Source organism: Camelus ferus, chromosome 3, assembly GCF_009834535.1.
Source record: "Camelus ferus isolate YT-003-E chromosome 3, BCGSAC_Cfer_1.0, whole genome shotgun sequence".
Lineage (NCBI taxonomy): Eukaryota > Metazoa > Chordata > Mammalia > Artiodactyla > Camelidae > Camelus > Camelus ferus.
The window spans coordinates 75876906-75893408 of NC_045698.1; the positions used below are offsets into that span (position 1 = coordinate 75876906).

General features: G+C 35.9%; 1 protein-coding gene across 1 annotated transcript in view; it reads right to left on the reverse strand.

Moving 5' to 3' along the window:
• Positions 1-16134, reverse strand: part of TMEM232 (transmembrane protein 232) — a 197190-nt gene extending 181056 nt beyond the window's left edge. Inside the window, exons 1-3 of the mRNA XM_032476482.1 lie at positions 16123-16134; positions 14807-14895; positions 1970-2057 (exon numbers count right to left, since the gene is read on the reverse strand). Coding sequence (XP_032332373.1) covers positions 1970-2040 — 71 coding nt within the window. The 5' untranslated portion in view covers positions 2041-2057; positions 14807-14895; positions 16123-16134. The remainder of the gene's footprint in view (positions 1-1969; positions 2058-14806; positions 14896-16122) is intronic.
• Between the last annotated feature and the right edge of the window lie 369 nt (positions 16135-16503).

The following is a 16503-nucleotide window of genomic DNA, read 5'->3' on the forward strand; positions in this document are numbered from 1 at the left end:
ATGGCCATCATCACAAAGAACACAACAAATGCCAGTAAGGATGTGTAGAAAGGGCAACCCTCGTTTATGGTAATGTAAATTAGTGCAGCCACTGTGGAAAACAGTATGGAGGTTCCTCAAGAAGCTAAAAATAGAACTACCCTATGATGCAGCAATTCTATTCCTGGGTATACATCTGAAGAAAATGAAAACACTAATTTTAAAAGATACATGCACCCCAATGTTCATTGACAGCATTTACAGAGCCAAGACATGAAAATAACCTTAGTGTCCAACAATAGATGAACGGATAAGGAAGATGTGGTATATACATATAATGGAATACTACTCAGCCATAAAAATGAATTTGCAACATGGATGGACCTGGAGGTTATTACTCTAAATGAAATAAGTCAGACAGAGAAAAACAAACACCATACATTATCACTTATAATTGGGGTGCAAAAAATAAAACAAAAAAATATTTAAAAAACACAGAAACAGACTCACAGATATAGAGAACTAGTGGTTACCAGTGGGGAGACGGAAGAGGGGAGGGACATGATAGGGGTAGGATATTAAGAGGTACAAACTACTATGAAAAAATAAGCTACAAGGATATATTGTACAGCACAGGAAATATAGCCAATATTTTATAACTTTAAATTTTGAATCAGGTTGTACACCTGAAACTAATACAATATTGTAAATAACTCAAACCTCAATAAAAAAAAAACTTCTAAATAAAAATAATACGAAAGGTATCACTGAAGAACAAATTCGGAAAACCTATCAAATTGACTATTAAATTTTATCACTAAAGCAGTGTGGCATTATTGTAAAAAGGGACAAATAGGCCAGTGAAACAGAATACAGAGCCCACACTTGATTTATTCAATAGTTGTACTAGAGAAGTAAGTGGAGAAGGATGTTCTTTTTGATACATGGTGTTGATCAGTTTGGTATGCACAACAGTGTTTAACACCATTAACAAAAATCACTTCCATATGTATTAAACAAAAAACAAAACAATAAGATTTTTTAAAATAATGTATAATATTATCTACATGATCTTGTGGTGGAGAGAGATTTTTTTTAACCAAAATACAAAAATCACGAATCATTGAAGACTGAGAATTGGTAAGTCCTCTTCAGTAAATAGTATACCCAACAATTCCATTCCTAGGTATGTACTTTAGGATATGGAATGGAAAATATAATTTTACATTGTTTAATATTAAAGTAGAAAAAATTAAGGATATGATATATACCACAATTATTGTAGTTGGGAGGATGTGGTCAAAGAGCTTCAAGTTTCTCTGCTCATCTATTCTTTTTTTTTAATAGATATATATTTTTTTTTGAAGTATAGTAGTCAGTTTACAATGTTGTGTCAGTTTCTAGTGTACAGCATAATGCTTCAGTCATACATGATCTATTCTTTATTAAAGAGAAATAATTGAAACAAACATGTCAACATGTAAGTTTTATTATGTATTCTATTACGTTTTTCATTAAGTTCTTAAAAATTTCTCAAAATCACATTCAATACTTAAATTATCAACAAATTTTAATCCAGTAACTTCATTTCAGAAACTTTATCCCAAGTAAATAATTTGAAACGCAGAAAAACATTCTATCATTGCTAAATCTGAAACAGCAAAGGGCTAAGAAATAACTAAAATGCTTCACATTGCAGAAGTTATTAAATACTTTTTCTTATACATTTCATGGATTATCATGGCAACCTAAAAGGCCTTGAAGTTACAGAAAAACGCCTAATTTAAAGAAAAAACAATTCAAGATTTAAAAATATATGATTACAAACAATGAAGCCATTTATTTAAAAAATAGTAAACCTTCACATTCTTATCCTTAGTTACAGAACTATGAGTGATTTTTTTCCACTGTTCACAATTTTCTGCCCTTTCTAAATTCTACAATATATAAGGTGCACTACTTTAATAATATAAAATTTTTTCAAACTTACTTTGATTTTTCATGGTAAGAGGAAGGTATTACTCCAGATTTATTCATCACAGGTGATTTGTTAACAGGCATATTCCCAGATCATAAACCTGAAGAGAAATATTATATTCTATATTAAAATACAAATGTACTCAGTGTCAAATAATATATTTCGTATGAATTCATGTTTATGGGGAAAAGGGTGGCAATAAGGAAAATCAGGCTTAAGGATAAAATTACATTACAAAAGAATTTAAATTTAGATTTAGATTCAAACTGTCAGACCTAGGAGTCCAACCCAACTTGGAATTGAAAACCCCTCTTCTTTCTACTATAGTACTATTATAAACTTATCCTTTTGTATCATATTCACTCTTTGTAATACTTTAGCAGTTTTATCAGCAAAACTATTTGAAGAATAGCATAGCATATTAATTAAGAGGATACAACCAGACTGATTTACTTAACTGTGCTTGTTTCCTCACCTGCACAATGGGAATAGTACCTCCTTATTAGAGTTGTTATAAGAAATAAACAGGTCAAAATACATAGATTGCTTAGACTAGAGCCTGGAATAGAGGAAACTATGTAAGTACTTACCATCATTATTAGGTTACTATGCTTTCTGGTTTTATATTTTTTTTATGGGTGGCAGGAATATGAGTGATTTTTTTTTTAATTTCTGTATTTTTACTTTAATTTTTATATAGTTTTTCAAGGTTACTTTCCATTTACAGTTAATGCAAAATATTGGCTATATTCCTCAGGCTGTGCAATACATCCTTGAGACTATCTTATACCCAGGGTCTGCAATAGTTTCCCACTCCCCCCCTCCCTACGTTATCCCTAACCCCTCTCCCCACTGGTAACCACTAGTTTTTTTCTCTGTATCTGTGAGTCTGCTTCTTTCTTCGTCATATTCACTAGTTTGTTGTATTTTTTAAATTCTACATAAGTGATATCATTCAGTATTTATCTTTTTCTAATTTATAATTTCACTTAACATAATGCCTTCCAAGTCCCTCCATATTGCTGCAAATGACAAAGTTTTGTTCTTTTTTATGGCTGAGTAGTATTCCAGTGTGTGTGTGTGTGTGTGTGTGTGTGTGTGTGTGTGTGTGTATGTGTGTGTGTGTCCACACACCATATCTTCTTTATCCATTCATCTATTGATGGGCACTTGGGTTGCTTCCGTGTCTTGGCAATTGTAAATAATGCTGCAATGAACACTAAGGTGCATGTATCTTTTCAAATAGTGTTTTTAATTTTTTCAAATATATACCCAGGAGTAGAACTGCTAGATCATATGATATCTCTATTCTTAGGTTTTTGAGAAACTTCCATACTGTTTTCCACAGTGGCTGCAGCAACTTACAGGCAGCCAGCAGTGTACAAAGGTTCCCTTTTCTCCACATCCTTGCCAACATTTGTTGTGTTCCTTTTGATGATGGCCATTCTGACAGGTGTGAAGTGGTATCTCACTGATTTTGATTTGCACTTCCCTTATGACTAATGATTTCGAGCATCTTTTCATGTGCCTGTGTGGCCATCTGCATTTCCCCCTAAAAAAGTCTACCTCAACATAACAAAGGCCATATATGACAAATCCACAGCTAACATCATATTCAATGGTGAAAAGCTAAAAGCATTACCTCTAAGATGAGGAACAAAACAAGAATGCCCATTCTCGCCAATTTTGTTCAACATAGTTTTGAAATCCTAGCCACAGCAATCAGAGAAAAAAAAATAAAATGAATCCAAACTGGAAAGAAGTAAAACTTTTACTGTTTTTAGATGACATGAAACTATACACAGAAAATCCTCAAGATTGCACCAGAAAACTACTAGAGCTCATCAATGAATTTGGTAAAGTTGCAGGATACAAAATTAATACACAGAAATCTGTTGCATTTCTGTACACTAACTACAAACAATCAGACAGAGAAATTAAGGAAACAACCCATTTACCATCCCATCAAAAAGAATAAAATACCTTGGATTAAATCTTTCTAAAGAGGCAAAAACCTGTTCTCTGAAAACTCTGAAACACTGATAAAAGAAACTTAAGATGACACAAATGGAAATATATACTGTGTTCTTGGATTGGGGAAGAATCCATATTGTTAAAATAACCATACTACCCAAGGCATCTACAGATTCATTGCAATCCCTAACAAAATACCAATGGCACTGTGCACAGAACTAGAGCAAATGATTTTAAAATCATGTGTATGGAAACACAAAAGACCCAGAACAGCCAAAAACAACCTTGAGAAAGAAGAACTGAATTGAAGGAATCAAACTCCCTGACTTCAGATCATACTACAAAGCTACAGTAATCAAAACAGTATGGTACTGGAACAAAAACAAACACATAGATCAGTGGAACAGAACAAATAGCCCAGAAATAAACCCACACGCTTTTGATCAATTAATCTATGACAATGAAGACAGAAATATACAATGAAGAAAAGACAGTCTCTTCAATAAGTTGTGCTGGGAAAACTAAACCACTACATGTAAAAGAATGAAATCAGAACATTCTCTAACATCATGTAAAAAATAAACTCAAAATGGACTAAAGACCTGAATGTAATACCAGATATTATAAAACTCCTAGAGGAAAACGTACACAAAACATTTTGACATAAATCAGGGCAACATGTTTTTGGATCCATCTCCTAAAGCAAGGGAAATAAAAGCAAAAATAAACAAATGGGACCTAATTAAATGTAAAAGCTTTCCTGAACAGCACAGGAAACCATCAACAAAATGAAAAGACAAACTACTGAATGGGACAAAATAATTGCAAATAGTTTGACCGATAAAGGATAAATATCCAACATATATAAACACCTCATACAACTCATCAAAAAAACAAAACCCATTAAAAAATGGGTGATAGACTTTTTTTCTATGCTTTGTTTTTTAAAGTGACTTGTAAATTTCTTTTTATGTCTCCTGTCTTTTTGTTATTTAGATTGTTTTCTCTGCTTGCCTTCACATCCAGATTTATTTCCCTCTTAAAGTATATCTGAGCATACTTTACACATGTATGGCAAAAACTAGGACATACTACTTGTGTTTAGTAGTCAAACACAAACTAAAGTAATGAAATGGGAAGTCAGATTTATATTGAATTATTCTGCATTTCATTTGTAAGATAGCTAATTTTTAAAACTGATCATTGCATCACTCAAGTTTCTGGCAGGAAACAGATGGCACCCTCAAATGGTAACTGAACAGACTTTCCAAAGATGTGGTCAGATTTATTCAAGTAAAAAATAATAATAATAAATTAAAAAAAAAAAAACAACCCAAGATGGTGCTGCCATTCTCAAGCGCTGGCAAGAAGAGGGTGAACTGTTACCACTCTCAGGACTGAAGGGAAGAGGGACCCAGAAAGAACAGAGAAGTGGTGCTTAATAAGAATCTTCAGCCTTTGGTGGAGAGATGCAACTGATCTGAGGCTGCCTGCTAAGAAGGAGCCCAGAAAATAGGAAATGTGATCTCACGCTCCTCCTGCACTCAACTCCAATTATCTATCTGTGCTTCCCATTAGCTAAATCAAACTAGAAGGACATAAGATGCAAGGCAGAATGGAGAAGGATGGAAGGAGGATCTGGAGGGACAATAGGAAAATATCCAGCAAAATGGATTATCAACACAAAACGTCATTATCTTTTGCTATTAGTTATAGCAAAGTCTGCTTCTAATAATCTATATCCTTTAGAATACAGAGCAAACGTATTAAGGCAGCAGCTGTAATGAGCTATAAACAGGGCTGTCGTTCAGAGTTGCCCTAATTTTAATATAAAATACAAGTTATTTCCAAGTAGGATTAATATATTCAGGAGTTCATTTTTTTTTTAACAGTTAACATCATCACATTGGATATTTCCACCTTAAAAGGCACTTAGGAAAATGACTACAAACAATTATTAATGGATGCATGATAAAGTACATGGAAGCACAGAATAATAAAGAAGTAGAAATATTCAAGAGTTAATCTGATAAATCTATTAACAAATGTTGCAAATTTGACAAGTATTTATTGTGAATCAGACAAAATTATGAAGATACATGTTTAAGTAGGCTAGGTAGACAAAGTCTGCAAAAGACCAAAGGAACCCCATCACTCATAAAACATTATGTATTTCAGAATGGAGCTTGGAAATAAAATTCGAGTCAGACATACTCTTGAGATAAATTAATTTAAAATGTTTAATGTCAGATGAATAGAAAGGAAAAAGCACAGGCCACCCAGAGAGAAAAATAATAGAAGAGAAGGAGAATTAAAGGCAAATTGGTCTTTATATGTTTGTGTTAGTTATACTGGCCTAGAGCTTTTAGCTGTTTCCTGGTATGTGACACAAGACTGACAACAATTATTCCTATTTTTTTTTATTGCAAGAGGTTAGAGACTATTTTAGAAATTCTCTCTTGATCACTGAACCTACTATCCAAAGATTCCTCACATCTGTGGGTAAAAGTGGTAGGTATTTGCACCATCTGCTCAACATGCAAGTTCCATAACACCCTGCTGATGAGACTTCCCCAGGATGGATGGGTAGAAAATGTCAAACTGCTGTAAAAGACAAGCTTACTCTGGATTTCTGGCTTATTTTGGTAGTAACAGTGCTTAAGCAACACTAGTTTATGAACCACTATTTGAATATTATTGGGATATACCAGAGAGACAATACAACTCCCTAATGTATTTTTAGTTAGGATTGCTTTTGGCTAAGAGTAAAAGAAACAGTAGCCAAATAATCTAAAGTTTCCAGAAAAAAGAGATCAATGTCTTCAGAAATGTCTCCCACAGAGATGCTGGAATTAAACCCTTAGTCGGGTAAATAAAGGAAGTAAGATTTAAAACAACTTCCTTTCTCCCCTCAAAAAAAACCTCAAAAAAATAGAATCTCAAAGTGTTACCAACTTTCACAAAATGTTTAGTCTTTTCATAAGAATATTCTTCATCAAACTCTCAGTACAGTCCAAAACCTGAAGTTATCCTCAAGGAATTGGTTACTACTAACACTGTAGGCGCAGCAGGGAGTTTTGCATTGTATTAATATAACTAGAGTCACGCATATTAATCATTAGTCAAGTTAATTTTCAGCTTTCAATACACTATTTGATAAAGTTTTTTTGAACCAGTTATCAAAACCTGCAAGAGGAATCATTTGTACCATTTTTATGCGTCCTCAGAACAGTCACATATAGTGATTTGACTAGTGAATTGTACAGAAAGAGGCAAACAGTGGCTTATCTCATGCTCTTCAGTAACCGTATGAGACAGGCTGGGACCTGGGACCCTATACTGGAGTGCCTGCACCTGGACAAACCAAGTCTCCTCGAGCAACAGAATACGGAGAAACTACAAGGGACTAAAAATAACTGCAAGCACCCACAGCTGGGGCACTTATGAACCGTAAGATACAAAAGGCCACAAATCAACTGCCATTTCTGGGATGCCAAGAGCAAAGGCAAGGTTCTGTGCATGACACCTGTGCGTAGCACCACCTGGGGGTGTGCAGACCACCTAAGCCACCCCTCTGCTCTGACCCACGGATCTGCCCCTATCCTCACCCCATTTAAGGAACCATCCCGCCCTCCTTGGGTAATGAGCAAGGATACCTGTTTCTTGTTTTTGCTCCCTAGTGCTGCCTGAATTCTTCCCCTGGCCTCTTATCAATTTCTATTGATTAGAGTCCAAGGACCAGAGCCAGTAACACAAAGACCACTTTAAAACAGGAATAGAAAATTAACATGAAGCCAAAGCTTTTCATTTTTCTCCTATCAAATACAAAATTCATTTCTTTTACTCTGCTGGGAAATCACAACAATTAAATGTAAAGAGATTAAAGTAGACTTGTTAAATTAGATTATTTCACATTGACATCATTGTCAAGAAATAGTCATCATTTTCCCTGAATCAGCAAAAGGTGATGCAAATATAAAAATAAGCTGTTTTATAAGTTAAATAGATCTTTAAGATTTAAATATCCTTTTATTCTTTATAGTACCCAAAAATGCAGGGTACTGACTGAATTTGTGGATTGAAATGGACACAAAATCTTAAGTAAATAAAACTGATCTTAAAGACTGGATACTCTCTTTTATAAAGTCTCCCCTCAAATTCTGAAATAAAAGGCAAAATTTTTCATTATTTTTGACATCAGCTATTTCTAAGATCCGGCTCTTCGTTTGCTCTAATTTCTTGGCACACACAGCATCCCACTGTAGAGTATGGTCTGCAATAACTCACATTTTCTCTATCACCTTAACAGAGATCATTTACAATAATTTAAATAGATTCCAAAGATTTACCTTGCATATTTATCTGAAGTGGGAAAATAAACAGCTTGATGTTACCTTATACTTCTATCAGACACGATTTTTATATTAAATGTTATTTACCCTCAAATTTATCCCAGTGCACAAAACAGTATCTGGGATCTAGTTTCTGTTACCTCAACTCTGAGATAATCTTTCTAAGGCTGACAATGATCTCCAGGTGGGCAATTCTTGATCCCTCTAGTTACTGACTCTGTCTACCATCCCTTCTAGAAATAAATGTCTTTCTCATTAATCACGACACTCCTCCCTTGGCTTGTCTCCCTGCCTCTGTGAAGTCCCCCATCAGACTCCTGTGTGGTATACGGGTTAAGTGTACAAAGGCAGGAATCAACAGCTTACTGTAAATTCTGGCTCCAGCACACATTACATCTACATCATTGTGCAAATTAATTTCCAGATGCCTCAGTATACTCATCTATAAATATAAATATAAAGGTATCTCCTGTTAGTGAGTTCTTATTACCCAAGTGGAGAATATAACTCATCACTATTTGTTCTTTGTGTAATACTCTTAACTAATCACACAAATGCATTAAGTAATGAACACTTTTGATATAAATATACCATGTAATTAATGCATCACAGTGTATGGATAGAATTGATCATTGTTAAATCTCGGTTAAAAGTAAGTGGGGATTTATCTACTAGCCTTCCAACTTTCCTGCATGATTGAAGTTTTTACAATAAAATGTATTAAAGTATTGATTCACAATTACAGATTTAATCAATTTTCTCAGCATTTAACTAAAAATCACAAGACCACCATACATAATATAGATATAGTATATGATATATATCAGGTTTCTCTAAGTGGTAATAGACCAAAAAAAGACATAATATCTAATTTTACAAAATGAAAAGAATAACCTGAACACTTAAACAAAAACTGCTTTTAAAATGGCTAATACAATTATTTAGTTTGTTATTTTCTTTTATTCTTATGTTCATTCTTTCCCCCCAGGTTACCTTTCTAAGGTATTCCATAATGTTACTATCTTAAATTCTTTTAGAGTTTCAACAATCTTATCAGATCCTAAACAAAAAGGGATAAATTTTTACAAAATCCAAGGTTACAGGATCTGGGTCAGTACAGGAAAATAAATTTGTAGGGAAATCTCACCTATTAACATAGCTGCAAAAATTCTAAATAAAACATAAGGAAACCAAATCCAACAATACCAATAAAAATAATTCTTTATAACTTAGAAAGGTTAGCCTCAGAAGAGCAAAGATAATTTAATACTATAAAATCTATTATTATAGAGCATAACACTGATGGATTTAAAGCAAAAAAGTAGAAAATATTTTACACATGCCAAAGAATAATTCAGTTAAACTCAGTTTCCATTCATGATTATAAAAATGAACAAAAATTCTACAAGCTAGGATTAGTAGTTTACTCAATTTAAGTACCTAGGAGAAAGGAAAAGAAATGTGATAATTAACAAGCAAAATTTAGATTTATCTGAAAAGCCAGTAACAATGTAAGGATATCCATATTATTGCCACTATCCAAGATTCTGTAGGTAAACCTAGCCAACAAAAATATTTTAAAAAAAGGAAAAAAGGGACAGTATGTTTATTTGAAAAATATCTACATAAAAATCTCAGAAGAATCTGCACATACAAAATATGTATTACATTCAACTACAAGTTTTATGAATAAACAATACAGCAAAATTAGTGACATGGGTTTCAATTCCAGAAAAGATGACTAACATAGGCTTTGGGTCCTGTCTTTAAAAGCAGCTTTGTAGAGCTAAGAAGGAAACTTGAAATCCAAGAAATTATAAGGCAAGAATCTATGAGCTAAGCTCCCGTGGGAAAGGAAAGGCTGTTATGCATTGGTGTGCATATGGGTAGAGAAAGAGGTAGCTAACCAGTGTGGCTCTGAGAAAATCAATTAGTAAAAAGTAGTTTGAGTTATGCCTTCTTAACTATAAGTCAAGGAGGCAACAAAAAGAAAATTAGCAAAGGTACAGAAGCTTTAAACAATATAATATGATGGACACAAAGAATTCTGCATTCAACCAGAAAACTGCATTTTTCTCAAGCACCAAGTATGATTTCTAGAAATTCTAGACTGAAGTAAGTCTTCAATTACAAACAGTAGGTAATCTACATGAGTAGATTATAGTCCTGACATCAAAACAGTTAAATTAGAGAACTATAATAAAAAAATAAATTAACATTCCATACACTGGGAAATAAAAAAACCTAATACTAAGTCAACTGTGGATCAAAAAAGAAATAATGATGGAATTTCACAAATATTTAAAACTAAATGATAGTAAAGACATACCTATAAAAACTCATGAGGTGCAACAAAAGCACTTCAGAGGAAATGTTAAACCCTTATATCTAACAAACAAAAGCTAAAATTAATCAGCTAATGTAAGATGAAAGAAAAGTATCAGCCATACTCCCAAAAAACCGGAAGTAAAGAGAATTTTTAAGAACATAAATTAATGATATGCAGAATAAAATGTGAGAAGGGAAATCAACAAAGCCAATATGCTCAAAATTATTAAACTTCAAAAAATTCAAATTAGAACCACAATTAAATTCTATTTCACTGTAACTAGTATGGCTAACATTTTCTTAAAAACTGACAGTACCAGCTTTTGTAAGGTGTGAAGCAATGGAACATTTATAAGTTACAGAAAGGAGTGAAAATAAGCTATAGCCACTTTGGAAATCTACTTGCACCTTAGGAAGTTAATCATATACCTGTCTCTCGACCCAGAAATTTCATTCCAAAAGAAACGAAAACAGTATTTCAAAAGGACATGTACAAGAATGTTTACAGTAATCGTTATTCATAATAGTCCCAAGCTGGAAACAACCCAAACATCCATCAGTATGAGAATGAATAGACAAATTGTGTTATGTTTATATAACAGGATTCTTGTCAGTAATTAAAAAGCAAACTAACGCTACATGCAACAAAAATAATACATTGAGTGAAAAATATTATGCTGAATGAAAGAAGCCAAACACAAAGGGGAACATACTACACAATTCCATATACAGGAAGTTAAGGAACAGGCAAAACTATTACATGATGAAGACTATGGTGGGGCAGGGCTAGAGTAGGGATTACAATGGAAATGTTAAATTCTGGGGTTGGTAACGTGGGTGCATGTATCAAAACTCAAGGTAGCAGACTGCATTTTCAAAATGGTACAGTATCTCCCATACAGTATATCATTCTGCAATGTGACCTTGTCACTCCTCACAAGAGATGGAACCTAATTCACTCTCCCCATGAATCTGGGCTTAATTAAGGGACTTGCTTGATTAACAGAGTATGGCAGAAGTAATACAAAGCTAAGCCATGAAAAAAAAAAAGCCTCGCAGTCTCCTGAAGTCTCCTGGAATGTTCTCTCAGAGTCCAGCCACCATGCTAAAGGCCAGCATCGCACGGAAAGCCACGTGTAAGTGCTTGGGTTAATAGCTCTACCTGACCACCCAGCCAGGCTTCCTAGTGACACCAAACAGCAACTGCCAGCAATGGAAGTGAGCTATTTTGGATGTTCAACCCAGTCATGGCTGCAGAAGACTAGAGCCTCAGCTGACATCTAATTGAAATCACAATCGAGAACACCAGTAATTACCCAGCTGTGTACAATCAACTCCACAACCACAACCAACCCCAATAAAAATAAGATTAAGAGAATATATTGTATTAGAATTAGATTTAGTGACATAACAGAACTAAAAATAACAGCAGCTCAGACAAGATAAACCTTTTTTTTAAAACATCAGAAATACACGTCTAAGTCCAAAACTAGACAATTTAGTTTATTTGTCACCTTCAATCATAAAAAAAACTAAGGCTCCATGTAAATCACCCTTTCATGGTTGTTGTCAGGCCTTACCCTGCTGCAGGCTGTTTACCAGCTCAACCAGCATCAAAGCACTGGGGAGGCACTATTGGTCACTAAATGCTATTGACTCCTTTCTTCAAAGCAGCTGTTAAGTCTCCTTTTCATCCCTTCCTCCATTCTCCTAAATCAGGACACCGTTACTTTTTCCCTAGATTAATACAGTGACTTCTTATCTTCCAGTCTCCAGCTCTCTCTCCCTCTACTCTGCTCTCACCTTTTACATGACTGCCTAAGTAACCACTCCAAACATACATTTCCCGATGATTTCATTCTTCCCCCAGCCCCACTGCTGTCGAACACAAACACAGGGAGGCCAAACAAACCAAAAACTTCGGAGGAGCGTGGAGCAGAGAAGGGTTTATTGCAAAGGCCTTAAGGGGAAGGAGCAGCTCGTCTTTAAAGGCTGAACTCCCCTAAATAGTAATTGCTTGCATCTGCTCTCTGGGACTCAGAGAAGGTCCAGGAGACTCAAAGCTTTTTTCCTACAAACAAGAAATGGGGGACACAGAAAGGCTTTTTTGTACTCAGGAGGGTCCCACAGGGTCCTGCTTAGTTTCAGCATGAGGGCAAAGGTGAGGAAATATAAAGCCATGCCCCTTTTGGAAAAAGTTAAAAGACTAAAGATGTTTAGTTTGTAAAAGACAAGTATGGGCGATGGGGTATCATTAATGCATCTTAAGTATGAAATCTTTATACGTATTTTTAAGAACTCCTCTCCCATTTGGGTTGTACTTCTTTAATCTGAGGAGAGATGTATACATTTTTTTTTCCCTTTCTTTCTTCCCTGAATTTCTCCAAGGCAGAAAGCTGGAACTGCCTGCAATCACTGGCTTTTTCCTGACTTAAAAAGACAACAAACAAACAAACAAAAAGTTCATTGAAGAAATGAGCCTGGGCGCCCTGTAGAGAGGACTCAAACTCCTGGGATTGTGGAAGTGTCACTGGAAAGAGACCCACACCTGTACAGGGGCTAACCTACTTTCTTTTCCACAGCATGATCAGTTCATCAATGCCCACAGCTCTACTGGTTTAACAGAAACTAAAGGTGAGGGCCACTTTTAAGCAAAACCGCGGAACCAGTGCAAGCCAGAAAGGCCTAAGACAGCAGCAATCAACTGACCTGAACGAGTTCCAGCCTGACCAGGAGGGCAGCACCTGCCCAAATGAGACCCAAACCAACTGAAAGTTGCCTTTGTCTCATTACCGTGCTAAGTCTCCTCCCAGAGGAGGCACTTGCACTTTGATTGGCACAATTAATGCCACATGCAAAGGGAGCCCAAAAGCTTGCGCATGCGCCGGGGCTGCTTCTGCAACTCACCAAAGGTAGGTCCAAAACAGAGGGGACCATATAGATACAAAATGTGTCCTAATGCCCCGCAGTGCCCCTCCAGTGCTTTGTTGATACAGAAGCACCCAAGACCTTTGTATAAGCCCAGGACAGAGGCAGGCCTAATCAAAACTAAGACTGAATATTCAACCAGCCAAGCAGAGCAAAGGCTTGGAGGGTACATAGTCAATTTAAAGTAAGTAGAGTATTTTCTGCACATATAAGTCCATCAACTATGACTCATAACTACTTCATGTTTTTAACTTTGTAGCAGTAAACCAAGTAATGGATATTTTTCCAAAATCATAAATGTAAATATAATCCATAATTAATATGAAATAGCAATATTCAAAATACTGAAAACTGCAGTGTTTAAAGTATTCACCTATGATTTAGAAAGCCCAGGACAATGAAAAGTCCCACTAGAGTTTAAATATGAACTATTTCCATTCATTTCGTATTAATCACTTATTTAGTCAGGAAAATTGCAATCAGCTGATACTTAAATGGTAGTTTTGTTCTGACTTGGTTAGGTATCTTAAATCTCTTTTACTCACTGAATCGATTTCAATCTAAAATGGAACCAGAGAATCTCACACTTGCCCTCAGGAAAACAAAACCTAAGAACTCCAAAACTGATTTCCTATAAATGTCTGACTTACAGAAATCCGGGATTTATCTCCTGACCAGTAAGTATCTACCAGGAATCTCTTCCCATCCTTAAGTCAGTGAACTTACTGACCAGACTCTGGCTGGACTTCTCCCTCTTTGGACCTCCTCTGCTTAAATACAGCCCACCCCAAACCCTCAACGGACTCACCTCTGGCTTGCTGTGGTTTGTTTCCCAAACTGCAATTCCTCTGCTATTCCCATATAAATTCAATTTCTGATAATTCCAGCTTGCCTCAGTTTACCTCTTTATTTAGTTTGACACCCACCATAGGAAGCCATTTGGCTTTGATGCAAACTACTCATGTGATGAATGGTTTGTGAAGGAATTGCAGAAATGGATGTAATTGTCCATGAATTCTTTTATTGGATTTCTCTTATGTGCCAGTGCTTTATGTTTACAATACTCAACAGAAAATACGGCCTGGCATACAGCAGGTGCTCAATGAAAGTTTTTTATTATTAAAAAAATACAGTATGAAATAAACTATATACACAAATAACACATACATATGAACTAGAAATAAAAGGGTTTTTTTGGTTTTTTTTTTTTTTTTTTTTTTTTTTTTACTGTTTTTGACCATTTTCAACACTACCAAATGGTACTCACACTGTTCATTTTAAGCAGCTGTCATTTAGGAAATTCAATTTGGTTCAGTTTTCACAAAAATAAAAGTTCCAATGATGTTTGAGGTCCCCCTGTTTGCGAGACACAAAGACAAAATACGGTCTCTTAAAAAATCTAGAGAAAAAGGACTGGCCTGTAAAACAACATTATAGTATTTCAAGACAGTGAACTCCAATACAGGACTCCAGGTGATATGCGGGGAGGTGCCCAAGAAAAATATTTCATCAAAAAAGACAGTCTATAAATAAATGTATGACAGCATCTAGCAAATAATCAAATTTAAATTTAAGTATGAATTAGATACATTCCATATCTATCTTGCATAGACCCAGAATTTTGTGTAAGTTTTTAATATTAATCCCTAGTATTTTTTTTTAAGCTCCAGTAAAAACAAGGTTGGAAAGGTATACTTTAAAAGAATTTCTGAGAACGAGACAATATTAAAATTATAATAAGCCTTCGTGTAGATAACACACACCAGGGAATACAAGATTTAGACCGCTACCTTAAGGAAGGAGCAAAGGTTAGTTGATCAAAGACAACCAAAAAGATAGAATCCATTCAGCTATATTGTTCAGATAAGGTAAATAAGGGAATCCCACCATCGCCTTACCCAATCCTAGAAACTTTTCCTGATAGGTAACTTGTACCCTTTTCTCAAGATTAATTGTTTTAAAAATGCTTTTATTTCACACCCTCAAGGACCCTCCCCTGCCCCCGCCCCCGCCGCCACCCCCACACTTCTCCAAAAGTTTTTGAAGTACAAATGAGTCTGCGGGGACAGGGGCAGGAGGGTGGAGAAGGGGCAGAGAAGGGAGCCGCAATTTCACGAAGTATAGAAGGACTTGAAAACGATCCAGCGAGGCAAGCGGCATACTGAATTAAGGAATTAGGGGTTACCCGAGAAACAAGAAAGCCCTAGCCCAGAAGAAAATAAAAGAATTCTCCTACTGATAGCAATGAGAAAGTTCCCCCACCTCTTTTAGTCTCTCAAGCAAAATGCTAGTTCCCTACCGAATAAAACTGGTGGCTGATCCCGCACCTTCTCCCTCATGCCCCTGCAGGAGTGTTTCCACGAGACCGCCTAGATTCCTAGGAGAAACCTGCATGGCGGGCCTGGGCTCGGGGCGCGAGTAGTAAACGCTTCTTCAAATAGCCAGAGCTACGAAACCCTAAGGTAGACCACTCGGTGCTCCCATTTGTGGGGCTCTGTAGGGCTCCGGGTTGCCCCAGCATGGTGAGTGTGGCAATAACCTCAGCTCTCAAGTCATCAGAAGCAAGACCCAGTAGTCACTCACCGCGGGGCTCGGGTCGCTGCGGACTGGTACTGGTTGCTAAGCACGCTGTGGGCGTGGCCCTAAGGAGCCGGAAGGTTGCTCTCTTTAGAGTCTCCTGACCCGGGCTTAGCCAATCAGGACCTTCCACCTTGCCCTCTCCGCCCTCAACACAGCTGTGTTCACTTTCGAACGAATACAAGTAATAATGTGTGAAAGAACTTTATTAGCTTTAAAATAGTCATAATGCACATGGTTATGATTTGTTTTAAATATTGTGCATACGTTGGATATCCGGCCAGCAGCCGCGGCAAGCGCAGTAGCAGTGCTTCAGTGTCTCCTCAGTGTCTAAATGCCTCCTCCAAAGCCTCGCGCCCCACCACCCTAACGGCGAAATAAAATTTG